Below are 12,452 nucleotides of genomic sequence, written 5' to 3'. Positions count from 1 at the left end.
GGCACATTGTCGGTGCCCGCCCCCCCCCCCCCCCGTTGCACCAGTGTGACTCTGTCCCACAGCGGGACACGGGAAGAAGGGACCCGGGGAAATATTCCCCAAAGAAGGCTCCAAGCCAGAACCAGAGGTAGCGCTTGGTTCCCTGACATTGGGAAGCGCTGTAGGAGCTTGCAAAGTCTACTGCTCCAAGAGCTTGCTACGCTGAATGCTCCCAGTGAGGGCCATATATGAAGCGCCAGTTTGCCAGGTGTAGCACCATGCTATAGTGCCATGTTCAAAGCGCTATGGTAAATGAGGGTTGCTATGCTAATGTTCAGGCCTACTATCACACTAGGATGACCTCAGGTAGTTCATGCCTGCCCTAGGGTGTTTAGACCCCATACTAAAGTGAACTATGCAGATGCGTTTATACCCAGTGATGATGCCAGAAGGTATACGTAATGTATTGATGCCTGTTTTCACGCGCTATGTTTATTTGCCATGCCCTGTTTGAAGCGCTAATAGATTGATAGGCGTAGCCCTATGTTTAGATGCCTGATTTAACGTGCTAGTCATTTGTTCTGTGCAGCGCTAGTTTCAGAGGCCAGGGTTTGATGTATTGGTGCACTGCCTACCCTAATTTCCTGCCTAAGGGGATGCCCAGGACGGTCAGGTATATTGTGATGCAGTGAGGTTTCCTTTACAGGTGTGCCGACCTAATGTTCAACGTCATGCCCTGATGTATTTTATTGCAGGTTGCAGCTAATGGACTTACGTTTAGTATCTGCTAGATCGCAATGATTCCGGCAGGGGCCCGATTGGCCCTGCCCTGTATATAATTCCCCCCTGTAAATTTGACCCCGCGCCAGTTGGCGCAGTGTAGAGATTACCTGACACCTTGTGGTTTTGGACAATACAAAAGTTATTTTTACCTAAACTGGTGTGGTGTCTCTTTTTGTAGTGTGCCTTGTGTGTCGCCTGTGTGTACTGCGTGGATGCTTTGCACATTTCCTCCTGAGTTTGGCCCGCCCGCTCTGCACCACGCTACCCGTTTCCAACATTGGTGTTCAGCGGTGGGATAGGACTTGTGTTTGCGCAGTACCACAGCGACCGCGGGTTGCACTGCAAATTGAGCGTTTAAAGTGATCTCAGCTTTGGGGAATTATTGTTTTTTTCCTTAATTGTGATTTCCTCCTGGAAGTGTGTTTTTAAATTGTGTCCCCTTGTTGCACTGTGGGTGGTGTGTCCCGGGTGTACCGTGCCAGGATGGGGTCAACCTACAACAAGGATGATCTTATGGAATACACGGAGCAGGAAGTAGTGGATTTCTGCAGGGAGAGAGGGATACCCCCAGTAGGCAACATACGCAGGAAGGTATTTCTCTATGAGGCCCTCAAGAGGGGGGAACCCTTAGAGATCGGTGGGGACCTGTCAGATTACCCCTCCGCATATTTAAAGGGTGGATTTAGTGGAGACCCGGAGGAGGACCTCCAGTGTAGGGAGGACTCCGAGAGTGAGGGGGCCCAGTCCATAACCCAGGAGGGGGGTGACACTGACGAGGAGGAGGAAGATGACCGGGGGGAGACGCCAGTAGCGAGTGAGGACACCAGAGTTAGGGAGTCCCGCGCTGGGTCCAGTCCCGGGGGCACTGCCCCGTCCCTTTCCTTGTCCCCAGAAGAGTGGGTAGATAGGAGGGAAGAGAGGGAGCATCAGCTGGCGCTGGGAAGGCTCAAGGTGGAGCTAGCGCGGCTGAGTGTGCAGGAGAAGAAGCTAGAGACGGAGAAGGTCCTAGCGCAGGAGAGGATGGCGGAGGCAGAGAGGGCCTTTGCCAGGGAGAGACCAGCTCGGGAGGGTAGGTTGTCCCCTGAGAGTGGTTTTTGTGGTCTGGATTCACCAGTAAGGGTGGGATCCAGTGGTGGCAGCGAGAGTGGATCCAATGTAGGGTGTCCCACTCCCAGAGCCCAGGAGATGGTGCCTGATTCCCAGGAAGAGGGGGACAGGTTAGAGTTCAGGGGCAGGGGAAAACGTTCCCACCAGTCATGGGGGGAGTTTGCGGAGGTGTGTGGGACTGCATTGGAGGATTGGGTGATGAGGAGTGCAGTGAATGAGTGGGAAGGGCTGTGCCAGGTACTCATCCGGGAGCACATGCTCAGAAATTGTTCCACCAGGTTGCGTCACCACCTAGTACAGTGTGGGTTCTCCGACCCCAGGGAGCTTGCACGGGAGGCAGACCTCTGGGTGAGGGCCAGGGTGTCTGAGGAGGCATTGGGGAGTGACCCTGAAGGGGGTGGTGCAGGGATCTTCCAACCCAGCGAGGTGGGAGAGGTGGCGAATAGCCCAGCTAGGTCCCCGGGAAGAGAGAGGGTTGTAGGGCCTCACGACCTATCCATAGGAAGGAGTGAGACGGGGAGGTGTCCCGAGGTGCCCCAACCGCAGTCTCAGGGCCTGGAGAGTTCCGTAAGGGAGCCCCAGGTTGGGAGCCTAGGCTGTCCTGATGTGCCGCCCGGTGAGGGGGAGCCCCTAGTGTCAGGAGGACCCGGGGCATCTGTAATCAGAGCTCCTGAGGTCCTGGGGTTGGCCCAGTTGCAGGGTTTAGATCCTGGGCTGGGATGCCAGGTTCAGGGGTTGCTTGACCTGGCGGGTGGGACATCTGTTAACAGTGTCCCCCCAGAATTGACTTACAGGGGTACTTCTCCAGGTGGGAGGGTGCGGAACTCTGGAAGGGGGTGCAGAAGGAGTAAGGTCTCACCTCGGGCACCGGCTCAGCCACAGGGCTTAGATCCTGGGTTGGGAGGCCAGGGATGGGTACTGCCTGACCTGGCGGGTGGGACATCTGTTAGCAGTGTCCCCCCAGAATTGTCTTCCAGGGGTGCTACTCCCGTTGGGAGGGTGCGGAACTCTGGGAGGGGGTGCAGGGGGAGGGAGGACTCGCCCCTGGCACCGGTGCAGCCTAAGGGTTTAGACCCTAGGCTGGGGAACCAGTTGAAGGGTCAAGGCCCTGGACTGGCGAGAGAGTGGTGGTCTGAGGGTGCCTCGCATGGGAGCAGGGTGAGGAACCCCAGAAGGAGAGGTAGGGGGAGGAGAGCCTCGCCCCTGAGGGCTGGTCAGCCTGAGGGTGCGGACCCCAGGTGGGAGGACCAGTGGCAGTTCGGAACTGCAAGAAGGAGGAGGAGGAGAGTGGTCAACAGGTACTAAGGGCCTGGGGTTACTGCCCCCCACTCTGTGAGACCGCAAGGGCCAGAGACATCTGGGTGGCCTAGGGGCCAGTCCTGGCCACAACCAGCTAGGGGACCCCCGGGTGGTGGCTCAGTCGGTCGAGGAAGGCTTGAGAGAGGGAACCTTCGGGTTCCAGAGTGGAGGAGAACCTGCGGGTGCTCCTGCAGTTGTGGGCCTGCATCCACCTTTTCTCGCCCTAAGCAGGGAAGCCCATCAAGGCATTGATCGGTCTACCCTGGCTTTTGGCTGGAAGGGGGTTGTGTTGGACTTGGCCCTTTTCCCAGAAATTTTTCGCTTTTCTGTGGAACCACATATGAATGCTGTATGAATGTGTGCAGACTGAGTTTCCCCATTTTAAAAATGTAATTTAAGATGGATGCCAAAGCTGTGTGGTTGTGCCGTTTGACTGAGCTGGGTTGACAGTCTAGGCGTTATTTCCCAGCAGCCCCAGCTTTTGGAGGGAAGCCTGGCACCCAGGGTGCTCTACCCCTCCCCCTAGGCCAGTTAGAGCCAGTTTCCCCAGATGCTTCTAGAAGCTTCTGGCACTGTCTGGAAGGTGGGGTGAGGGGCGTCTAAAGGGAGGAGCTGGGTTGCCATGCAGTCAGTCAGAGGGTGGACCAGGGAGAGAGGGGACCTGCTGCCAGGGGTTACCGCCACATAGGCCTGTGTGCTGGGCCCTGAGCCTACCTACCCCCCCTACTGTCCACAGGGCGAGGGAAAGATATAGTTGGGGCAACGCAAACCTGGAGAAGCCCTCGCAGGAGTTTTAGGCGGTAGGATCAGTCAGGGACCTATGCCTCTGAAGGTGACAGGGTCTAGGCACTGCCCTTTAAGTGAGTGAGGGATCCTGAACTACCCACTGATCTGGCCCGGCGAGAGGAAAATCCAGGGACGACAGGCAGAGACTGAGTAGTCCGTCTGCAGCCCCCAACGCAACCCCCCCCCCCTCAAGAAACCCTCAATCAAGGGGCAGGGACCAGAGAACGCTATCTACAAGCTCCCTGGAAGGAGAGCGCTATTTACAGCTCCCTGGAAGGAGAGCGCTATTTACAAGTCCCTGGAAGGAGAGCGCTATTTACAGCTCCCTGGAAGGAGAGCGCTATTTACAAGTCCCTGGAAGGAGAGCGCTATTTACAAGCCCCTGGAAGGAGAGCGCTATTTACAAGCCCCTGGAAGGAGAGCGCTAGGTTTGGTGAGCGCTATCTTGGAAGTGACTGTGCACTGCCCCTAAAGCTGGTGGGACCGCCTAGCGCCTGCAAAGCGCTACACCTCGTGGCCCAAAGGAGGTGAGGAGTGTGTGGCCAGGGAGAGCTGGGCGCTGAAAGACACAGCGGGAGCCTACCCCGTGTGCCAGCCTACTGAGGAGGCCAGCGGGAGCCCACCCCGCGTGATATCGCCGTCGGCGCGAGTGCCAGCTGCCTCGGTGCTTATTCACGACATCGGGAGCCTACCCCGTGTGTGTGCCGCCACGCGGTGTGTGGAGTTAGACCACGGGAGCCTACCCCGTATTGGCGCTGAATTAAGAAACGGGAGCCTACCCCGCATTGCCCCCGCGAAGAGAAACTGACCAAAATCACCGCCGCCGCCCGGGCGCTGGGGGAAGGAGGTGCCGGGCCTGGGCCGCGCGAGTGCGCGTTGCCCAGCAACCAGGGCGCTGGCCGCGTCGTCGGCCGCGCCCCCGTGACGCCAGGAGGCCGCCCAGGAGAAGAAGTCCGGGGAGAGCGGGAGCCTACCCCGCCTCCCCTCTGGCGAAGAGGTGTTCACGTGGCGGTGGGGGCTCCCCGGGAGGAAAGGAGAGCCCCGCGGAAGAAGCCCTGGGTCCCCGGAGGGGGCCCGGGCGAAGACCCGACCGCTGCCTTGGTGGGCGGGGCCCTCGCGAGGTGACGAGAGCCCCGCAAGCACAGCGAGGGAAGAGTCCTGAAGGAGCAGGGGACTGTCGAGGCAACGATCGGTGCCTGTCCCCTGCTGGAGGGAGTCCGAGGGCCCAAGGAGCTCTCCAGCGAACTGGTGAGTGGGGCCTGGGGTTTTGCTCGGTGGGGGTGTGTCGGGGCACATTGCCGGTGCCCGCCCCCAGTGCCCGGACTGGTCCTCCCCGCTGCCCCGTCTGACAGAGGGCAGCGGCAACGAAGCCCAGGAGTTGGAGGAGGGGGGAGGGCAACGGGGTACATTGCCGGTGCCCACCCCTGGTGCCCGGAGCCTGCACAGCTGCCCCACCTGTCAGCGGGCAGCTGCAACGAGCCGGCCTCAGAGCCTGGGAGCCCCTTTCAGGAGCAAAGGCTCCCCTTCACAGCACAGCCATAGACAGGGCCTTTCTAGAAGCGGGGGAGTGAGGGGGCGACGGGGCACATTGTCGGTGCCCGCCCCCCCCCCCCGTTGCACCAGTGTGACTCTGTCCCACAGCGGGACACAGGAAGAAGGGACCCGGGGAAATATTCCCCAAAGAAGGCTCCAAGCCAGAACCAGAGGTAGCGCTTGGTTCCCTGACATTGGGAAGCGCTGTAGGAGCTTGCAAAGTCTACTGCTCCAAGAGCTTGCTATGCTGAATGCTCCCAGTGAGGGCCATATATGAAGCGCCAGTTTGCCAGGTGTAGCACCATGCTATAGTGCCATGTTCAAAGCGCTATGGTAAATGAGGGTTGCTATGCTAATGTTCAGGCCTACTATCACACTAGGATGACCTCAGGTAGTTCATGCCTGCCCTAGGGTGTTTAGACCCCATACTAAAGTGAACTATGCAGATGCGTTTATACCCAGTGATGATGCCAGAAGGTATACGTAATGTATTGATGCCTGTTTTCACGCGCTATGTTTATTTGCCATGCCCTGTTTGAAGCGCTAATAGATTGATAGGCGTAGCCCTATGTTTAGATGCCTGATTTAACGTGCTAGTCATTTGTTCTGTGCAGCGCTAGTTTCAGAGGCCAGGGTTTGATGTATTGGTGCACTGCCTACCCTAATTTCCTGCCTAAGGGGATGCCCAGGACGGTCAGGTATATTGTGATGCAGTGAGGTTTCCTTTACAGGTGTGCCGACCTAATGTTCAACGTCATGCCCTGATGTATTTTATTGCAGGTTGCAGCTAATGGACTTACGTTTAGTATCTGCTAGATCGCAATGATTCCGGCAGGGGCCCGATTGGCCCTGCCCTGTATATAATTCCCCCCTGTAAATTTGACCCCGCGCCAGTTGGCGCAGTGTAGATATTACCTGACACCTTGTGGTTTTGGACAATACAAAAGTTATTTTTACCTAAACTGGTGTGGTGTCTCTTTTTGTAGTGTGCCTTGTGTGTCGCCTGTGTGTACTGCGTGGATGCTTTGCACATTTCCTCCTGAGTTTGGCCCGCCCGCTCTGCACCACGCTACCCGTTTCCAACAGGAATTATGTTCACTTTCGTGACTATTTATATAAGAAATATAAGGTAAATGATTCCTCAAGGTTTAATTGTGTTCTGTGATTGAATATACCAAATTTCTTGGGGAATAGTGGGTTGCCCTATTGTTGTATCGCATTTTTTAAGTAGGACACTTATTGCTGTCCTCATCTTTGTGCCATTTCTTATTTCATCATTGTATTACTTTTTTATTGTTTCTTTGCATAACATTCTCATATTCTTCATGATGCGCTTGTCCCATATGTTGTGGGCAATTAAGGACTGCACTAAATGGGGGCTTACTTTCGATCTCAGATGTGTCGAGTCGGCCTTTGAGGTTTGCATCCATTGATATTAGTGTGTATCCGTAAAAGCATTAATAAAGTTTCTCTTTCAATTTTTAAAAAATTCTTTTACTTATTGGACCATTTGTACCACGTGACTTATTACACGTTGGTCATATGACCGCATTTCACGCACGCCACTTTCAGCTTTGGGACTGACGTGCGGAACCCGGAAGCATCGCTCCGAAGGCTCATACTTTAACACTAAGCATTATTATGATTGTCTGTGTCTTTGCTTTATCTCTCCCAAAAGAACCCCTTTCCATTGACTTTAGTTTCATATCCATTTGATTGTACGCCATCTCGGCGCTGCAACTAGATGCGCCTAATCTCATGACAGCGAGCTTTTTCAAACTCAGTTCGCGTCTCTTTTTAAGCTATATACTAACGAGACGTTAATTTAAATTTATGTCGCAACCTCCATGTCTAAATAGATACATTCGTTTTATCACACCATTTTTCAACTGTGTGTTTACATTATCCGGTTCTAGTAGAGTCATCTTCTCTCACTTCATACCATATTCCCTTATCTTATCTTCAGCTCAATGATTCATCATGTTTTAGGTTTCCATTTATTGGATTAGACTGGGTGTCCCATACGAGCATCCCTCTCGTTACAGATATCCAATTACTATCAAGAGCTGGACCTAATATATTAATTTTGACTCAGAATCAGCCTGGCGATCCAGGGCCTCGACTGTTCAAGATTGGCGATATCCCGCATTTTCACGTATTCTAAACTCCACAACTGTTGGTCCTCACATCAGAGACCCACAGATATTTTAGATATGTTTTTTATACCATAAGTCGAATAAATTAAACAGTTGGATTGGTTAATTCATACAATGCTTTGGTTGTCGTTTTTCCAGTATTTGATTATCATCCTACCCGGAGATTTTATTGCCATTCCTCCTATCAAAACTAGGGAGATCATTTGATTACCTTTGACCTTAATCTTCAAGGTACTCATTAATTATGATGATATTTCTCTTCATGAGATATCTCTAAGTAATTCAGCATTCACATACATTTGTATCATTTGTATATATTTTTCACAGCTTACTTTGTCCCGAAACCCGAATTATTGCCGATACCTTGACACAATATTCAGGTTCTCAAAATAGAATTAGGGTATAATTTTTGTACCATATACTTGTATAAAAGAGTTACTAATAAGCACATTTCACATGGGTGTATTCATTTTATGAAATCGATGGTGGCTGTCTATTTTTCTCCATTCATTGTATTACTTCTTTACATCAAACATGAGGCCTATCGTCACTGCCACTATTTATTAATCTTTCTTTAATCTAACTATATGACTCGTGTACTTTCATTATCTAGATGGTGGTTCTCCTCCTCAGTTCAATGCACACAACTATTGTTTTTGGATTCTCATTCATCAATGCTGTCATATTTGAACCCTTCCATAAATTTAAGACACTTTCCCTTTTTTTTTTAATTTCCACAGAATCTTCATTGTCTGTCCCCTGTGGCCACTTTTTCCTGACAAAGGCACTTTGGTGTGCTGAAACGCGCGTAGAACATTCCAGTCAACCTAATTTGTGCCACATTGTTTTTAACCTCTTCAGCGCGGCGCGGATTTCCGCGCCACGCTGAAGGTTCTGAGCGCGGGCGGGGCCATGACGGAACGGTTCCGTAATGCGCACAGCGCAACCGACGTGCATGACGGAACCGTTCCGTCATGCGCGTCGAAGGGGTTAATTGAATCTTTTTATACAATATCATTTGTTATCTATATATAATTATTAAGAAATTCAATGTTTTTGTACAATTGATAGTACGATTGGAAGTGTGCATGATGGACACGCAAGTTCCTGTATGAATGCTATAATGTCTTATTTTTTGATGCATAATAAAAGTCATTTTGTATTTTGGTCATAAACACTGTTGTCTTTGGTTTTATTTGACAGTATATATATTATTATTTACTATTGGGTCGTTTGGTTGCCTTAATTCTGTACAATTATTGAGAAAAAGAGAAGTGTCCACTTCAAAGACTCAGACCCTAAATCACATTTTGGGGTTTCGAAATGGACCATAAGAAGGGGAGGTTGAGACCCCAAACTTTGTTTCCCAAGACTTTAGCTTGTGACCAGGACTGGTGGAAAAGGCCTGCTAGTCTCCCTGCTGGGTTAGGGAACATCACACAGGAAAATCAAAACCACCTGCCCTGGAGCACCAGCGTCTGCCTGCATACCAAGACCGGTGTGCCCTGCGAGAAAGAGGACGGTATTTCAGGGGGCGAGGTCCAGTGGAAACCACTGCCGAGAGGACTACCTGAGTGAGATGTGAGGGTACAGATGTGCACCGATGAAGACGTTGACTGTGTGAAGTGTTGGTTCAGGGATCTCTGTATGCCTAGAGAGGGCTGTCTTGGACTGAGCCGTACGTGAAGTGCCATGCAAGTCTTTCTAGGCCACACTTCAGTGACCCCGTATGCCAGTGGGGTTCACAAGTAAAATTGCTCCTGAAGAAGCACTGAGACTCCTAACAACTGTGGTGGAGGCGAATACACAGGAGGAGTCTGAACCCGATTTACTGAGCAATCTGGTATGCCAGGAAGGGTTGCCAGTACCTACGTTGCCAAGAGGTTCCTCGTTGGGCTTCCATCAGGAGCAGAAAAGATTCTCCCCCCCCCCCGCCCCAGGCTGGGGAATGCTGGCTGACCAAGTCTTCGCGAGCTAGGAGCTGCTCCAATAACTGCACATGCCGGCAGCACAGCTCAAGAGGGAGAGCCTGTGCTGCTGCCTCGGATGGCAGCAGCCAGACTACTCCAAGCAAGATCAGAACTTGCAGGTGCCCGCACTGGCTGCCTGCACCGCAGAACATTCCCATGCTGCAGGAGTGGTTAAGATGTGAAATGGGCCTGTAGGGTACCATAGACACCTTTGAATAAATACTAAAGAGTCAATGGGGAACTCCTGAGGACGGTCTAATAGTAAGCCTTTCCTGGAAGCATCTATCAGAGAATGGGGAATAACTCCCTCCCTTACCCTCCTCCAAGTGAGCCTTTGCCTGCTCGTCACTCCTACCACTGAGAGTTAAGTGCAGAAGAGGTACTTTACACAGTTGCTCAGGATCCATAGTAGGTCGGCCCTGGGACATCAGGAGTAAAAGGCCTCAACCGCCACAGTTGGACCCCATAGTCCCTGCGTGCCCTGTGGCCCTCTGAGTGGGGTTCTGACATCAAGCTTCAAAACTGTACATTTTAAAAAGCTCTAAAGAACTAAGAAGAGCAGATGTTCAAAAAGCAAAACGTTAATGAACCCATTCCCTATTCTTCTTAGGTTAAAAATTAATATGAAACAATGTAAAACAAGAGTATCCACACTCACTACATTCAATAATAAATTGAAATGGTCACATAACTTATTTCATATTCATCAATTCTGAAAAAGGTCAAATGAAAATAAAACACTGCACAAGAATTTGACTGTCAGCAGGACAACTGCTACTTTACCTTGTGATTTAGGATGTCATTCATGCGCCTGGTGGCTTCGGAACTGTGAGATTCAGGAAAGCATTTTTTGGGTACAACACCATATTTTTCTGAAAGCACAAAATAATAGAAGTGTTTGCAAGAAAAGCATTGCTGTGAAACCGAAGACAAGTTACAGAAAAAATAAAAAAACACAGGCAGTCTGAAACTAAAATACATAGGATAACTATACTATTTTACTTCACTTCTCTCCCAATTTGTATATGCCCTCTATGAGGTTATTACATCATGCCACAGGATACAGTTTGGTTTCTTAGGAGAAATTTACTGAGAAGGGAAGCAGATGTATAGTCAACACAAATGGCAATTCTTGAAAGTATTAACATCTATAACTCAAAACCTTTAGGTTGAACTTGTGAACTGGATAGAGGGCCATAAAGGACCTAAAGTTGGTAAATCGACATCTTATATCTATAAAAATTGATTTTAAACCAAGAAATCTAACCGCCACAGTGGAACAAGCCATGGCACCATTCCTTCTACAAAGAATAAACATTTTAGGTGGATAGGATACTTTGTCACAAACATGACGGATGTTCTGTCGCCGCATTAGAGGTGTATTATAGCCTACAATACTTTTAATACGGTGGACTGAATATCTGTCACTTTTTGATGGAGCATCTCATCCTCCAAACTCTAAATAAGACAACAGAATTTGGGACTATGTAAAACATATTAAAAAAAATATCCAAAGTAAAAGTGCCTTCTAGGTTCTGCTAAAATTGATACCTGTGTTTAACAACTTTAAGATTTTAAACATGCTATTCTCCAAGTTCCATGGATCAGTAAAAAAATAAAGGGTGCAAAGTTTAAGTAGCACGACCATGCAACAAAATGTTGAGCCAACTGGATAATAAAGCACTATGTCCATCACCTATGCTTTTGGTGGCTGACAACCCACACAGACCGATGAACACAAAGCTGGTGGTAGGTAAGAGGCAGGACCAGAACTCGGACATCCTCTTTTAACATATGCCTAGAATGGCAGCTAAATCTGTGCATTTTCTCATTCACTATGGCCAATTATTCTGCAACTGCATAGACATTCCATATTTTTACCCACCTCACTAAGGGCACACTAATCAGCTTTTTCATATGTGAGTTATGGAGAGTGTTGCTACTATCAACTAATATGTCAATTTCCCCATTGGTGCTGTTAGTGGGATAAGATTATATATGTGCATACGACCACCTTAGGTGGATAAAGAAGTTAGCGATTTCATAGCTCTACCAACACTGGTACGAACCACCTAACACTGCTATCAAAGTAAAAGGGTGAAATAATATTTTGTAATTAGTTTATTGTTGTCTTCTTTGTGTCTAATACATATAGACAGTTGCTCTAGCCTATACATTAGACCACAACTTCAGTGAGATTGGTGAGCACGTCCATCATTGAGTTGCATAGTTGGGTTCTTTGAAGGTTGTAAACTGCTTGCCAAAGGATAGAGGTTAGAGAATCTTTTTTGGCCTATTGAGAAATAACAATTTTTATCCAGCAATGCCCCACCTACCTGTTAGAAAAACGAAATATCTCAGCAGGCCAATGTATCACTGGAAGCCAGACCAAAGCTAGTCAAAAAGGCAAAAGTCTGGAAACAAGTCTTTCCCAATACAGAATATGAAATAGAGGATTCCCTGGTCCCTCTAAATTTCAGAAATGAGCAGAAGATACATCTTTTAAAGGATCAACAGAGCCAACATTGTTAAACAGCCTCACAGCTCCAAATACTCACTTGGACCTAACACAGAACAGACAACACTTATTACAATGAAGCACAATCTCTAAGCGCCTCTCAAACCAGCCCAATGAATATCACTGCAAACAGACAACAGCTCTCCATATCTATGGCATCCACAAACAGCAGTTTTTTTTTTTTTTAAATCTCCTCTGACTGCGACATGTGCTTCGATATAATGAGTGGCGCAGAGCTTTGCATGTATATGAGGAAGACGTATTTGCAGTGGCTGCCACAACGGATAAATGAACAGACGAATATATGGAGAGCTGTATTAG

General features: G+C 49.5%; 1 protein-coding gene across 1 annotated transcript in view; it reads right to left on the bottom strand.

Moving 5' to 3' along the window:
* The window catches only part of BLMH (bleomycin hydrolase), a 512,280-nt gene that overhangs the window by 461,998 nt on the left and 37,830 nt on the right, over positions 1-12,452 (bottom strand). The window contains exon 5 of the mRNA XM_085649231.1: positions 10,397-10,485. Within this exon, the coding sequence (XP_085505357.1) occupies positions 10,397-10,485 (89 nt within the window). The remainder of the gene's footprint in view (positions 1-10,396; positions 10,486-12,452) is intronic.

This window comes from Triturus cristatus, chromosome 3_2 (assembly GCF_964204655.1).
Source record: "Triturus cristatus chromosome 3_2, aTriCri1.1, whole genome shotgun sequence".
NCBI lineage: Eukaryota > Metazoa > Chordata > Amphibia > Caudata > Salamandridae > Triturus > Triturus cristatus.
This window is presented reverse-complemented; position numbering and strand designations above follow the sequence as displayed.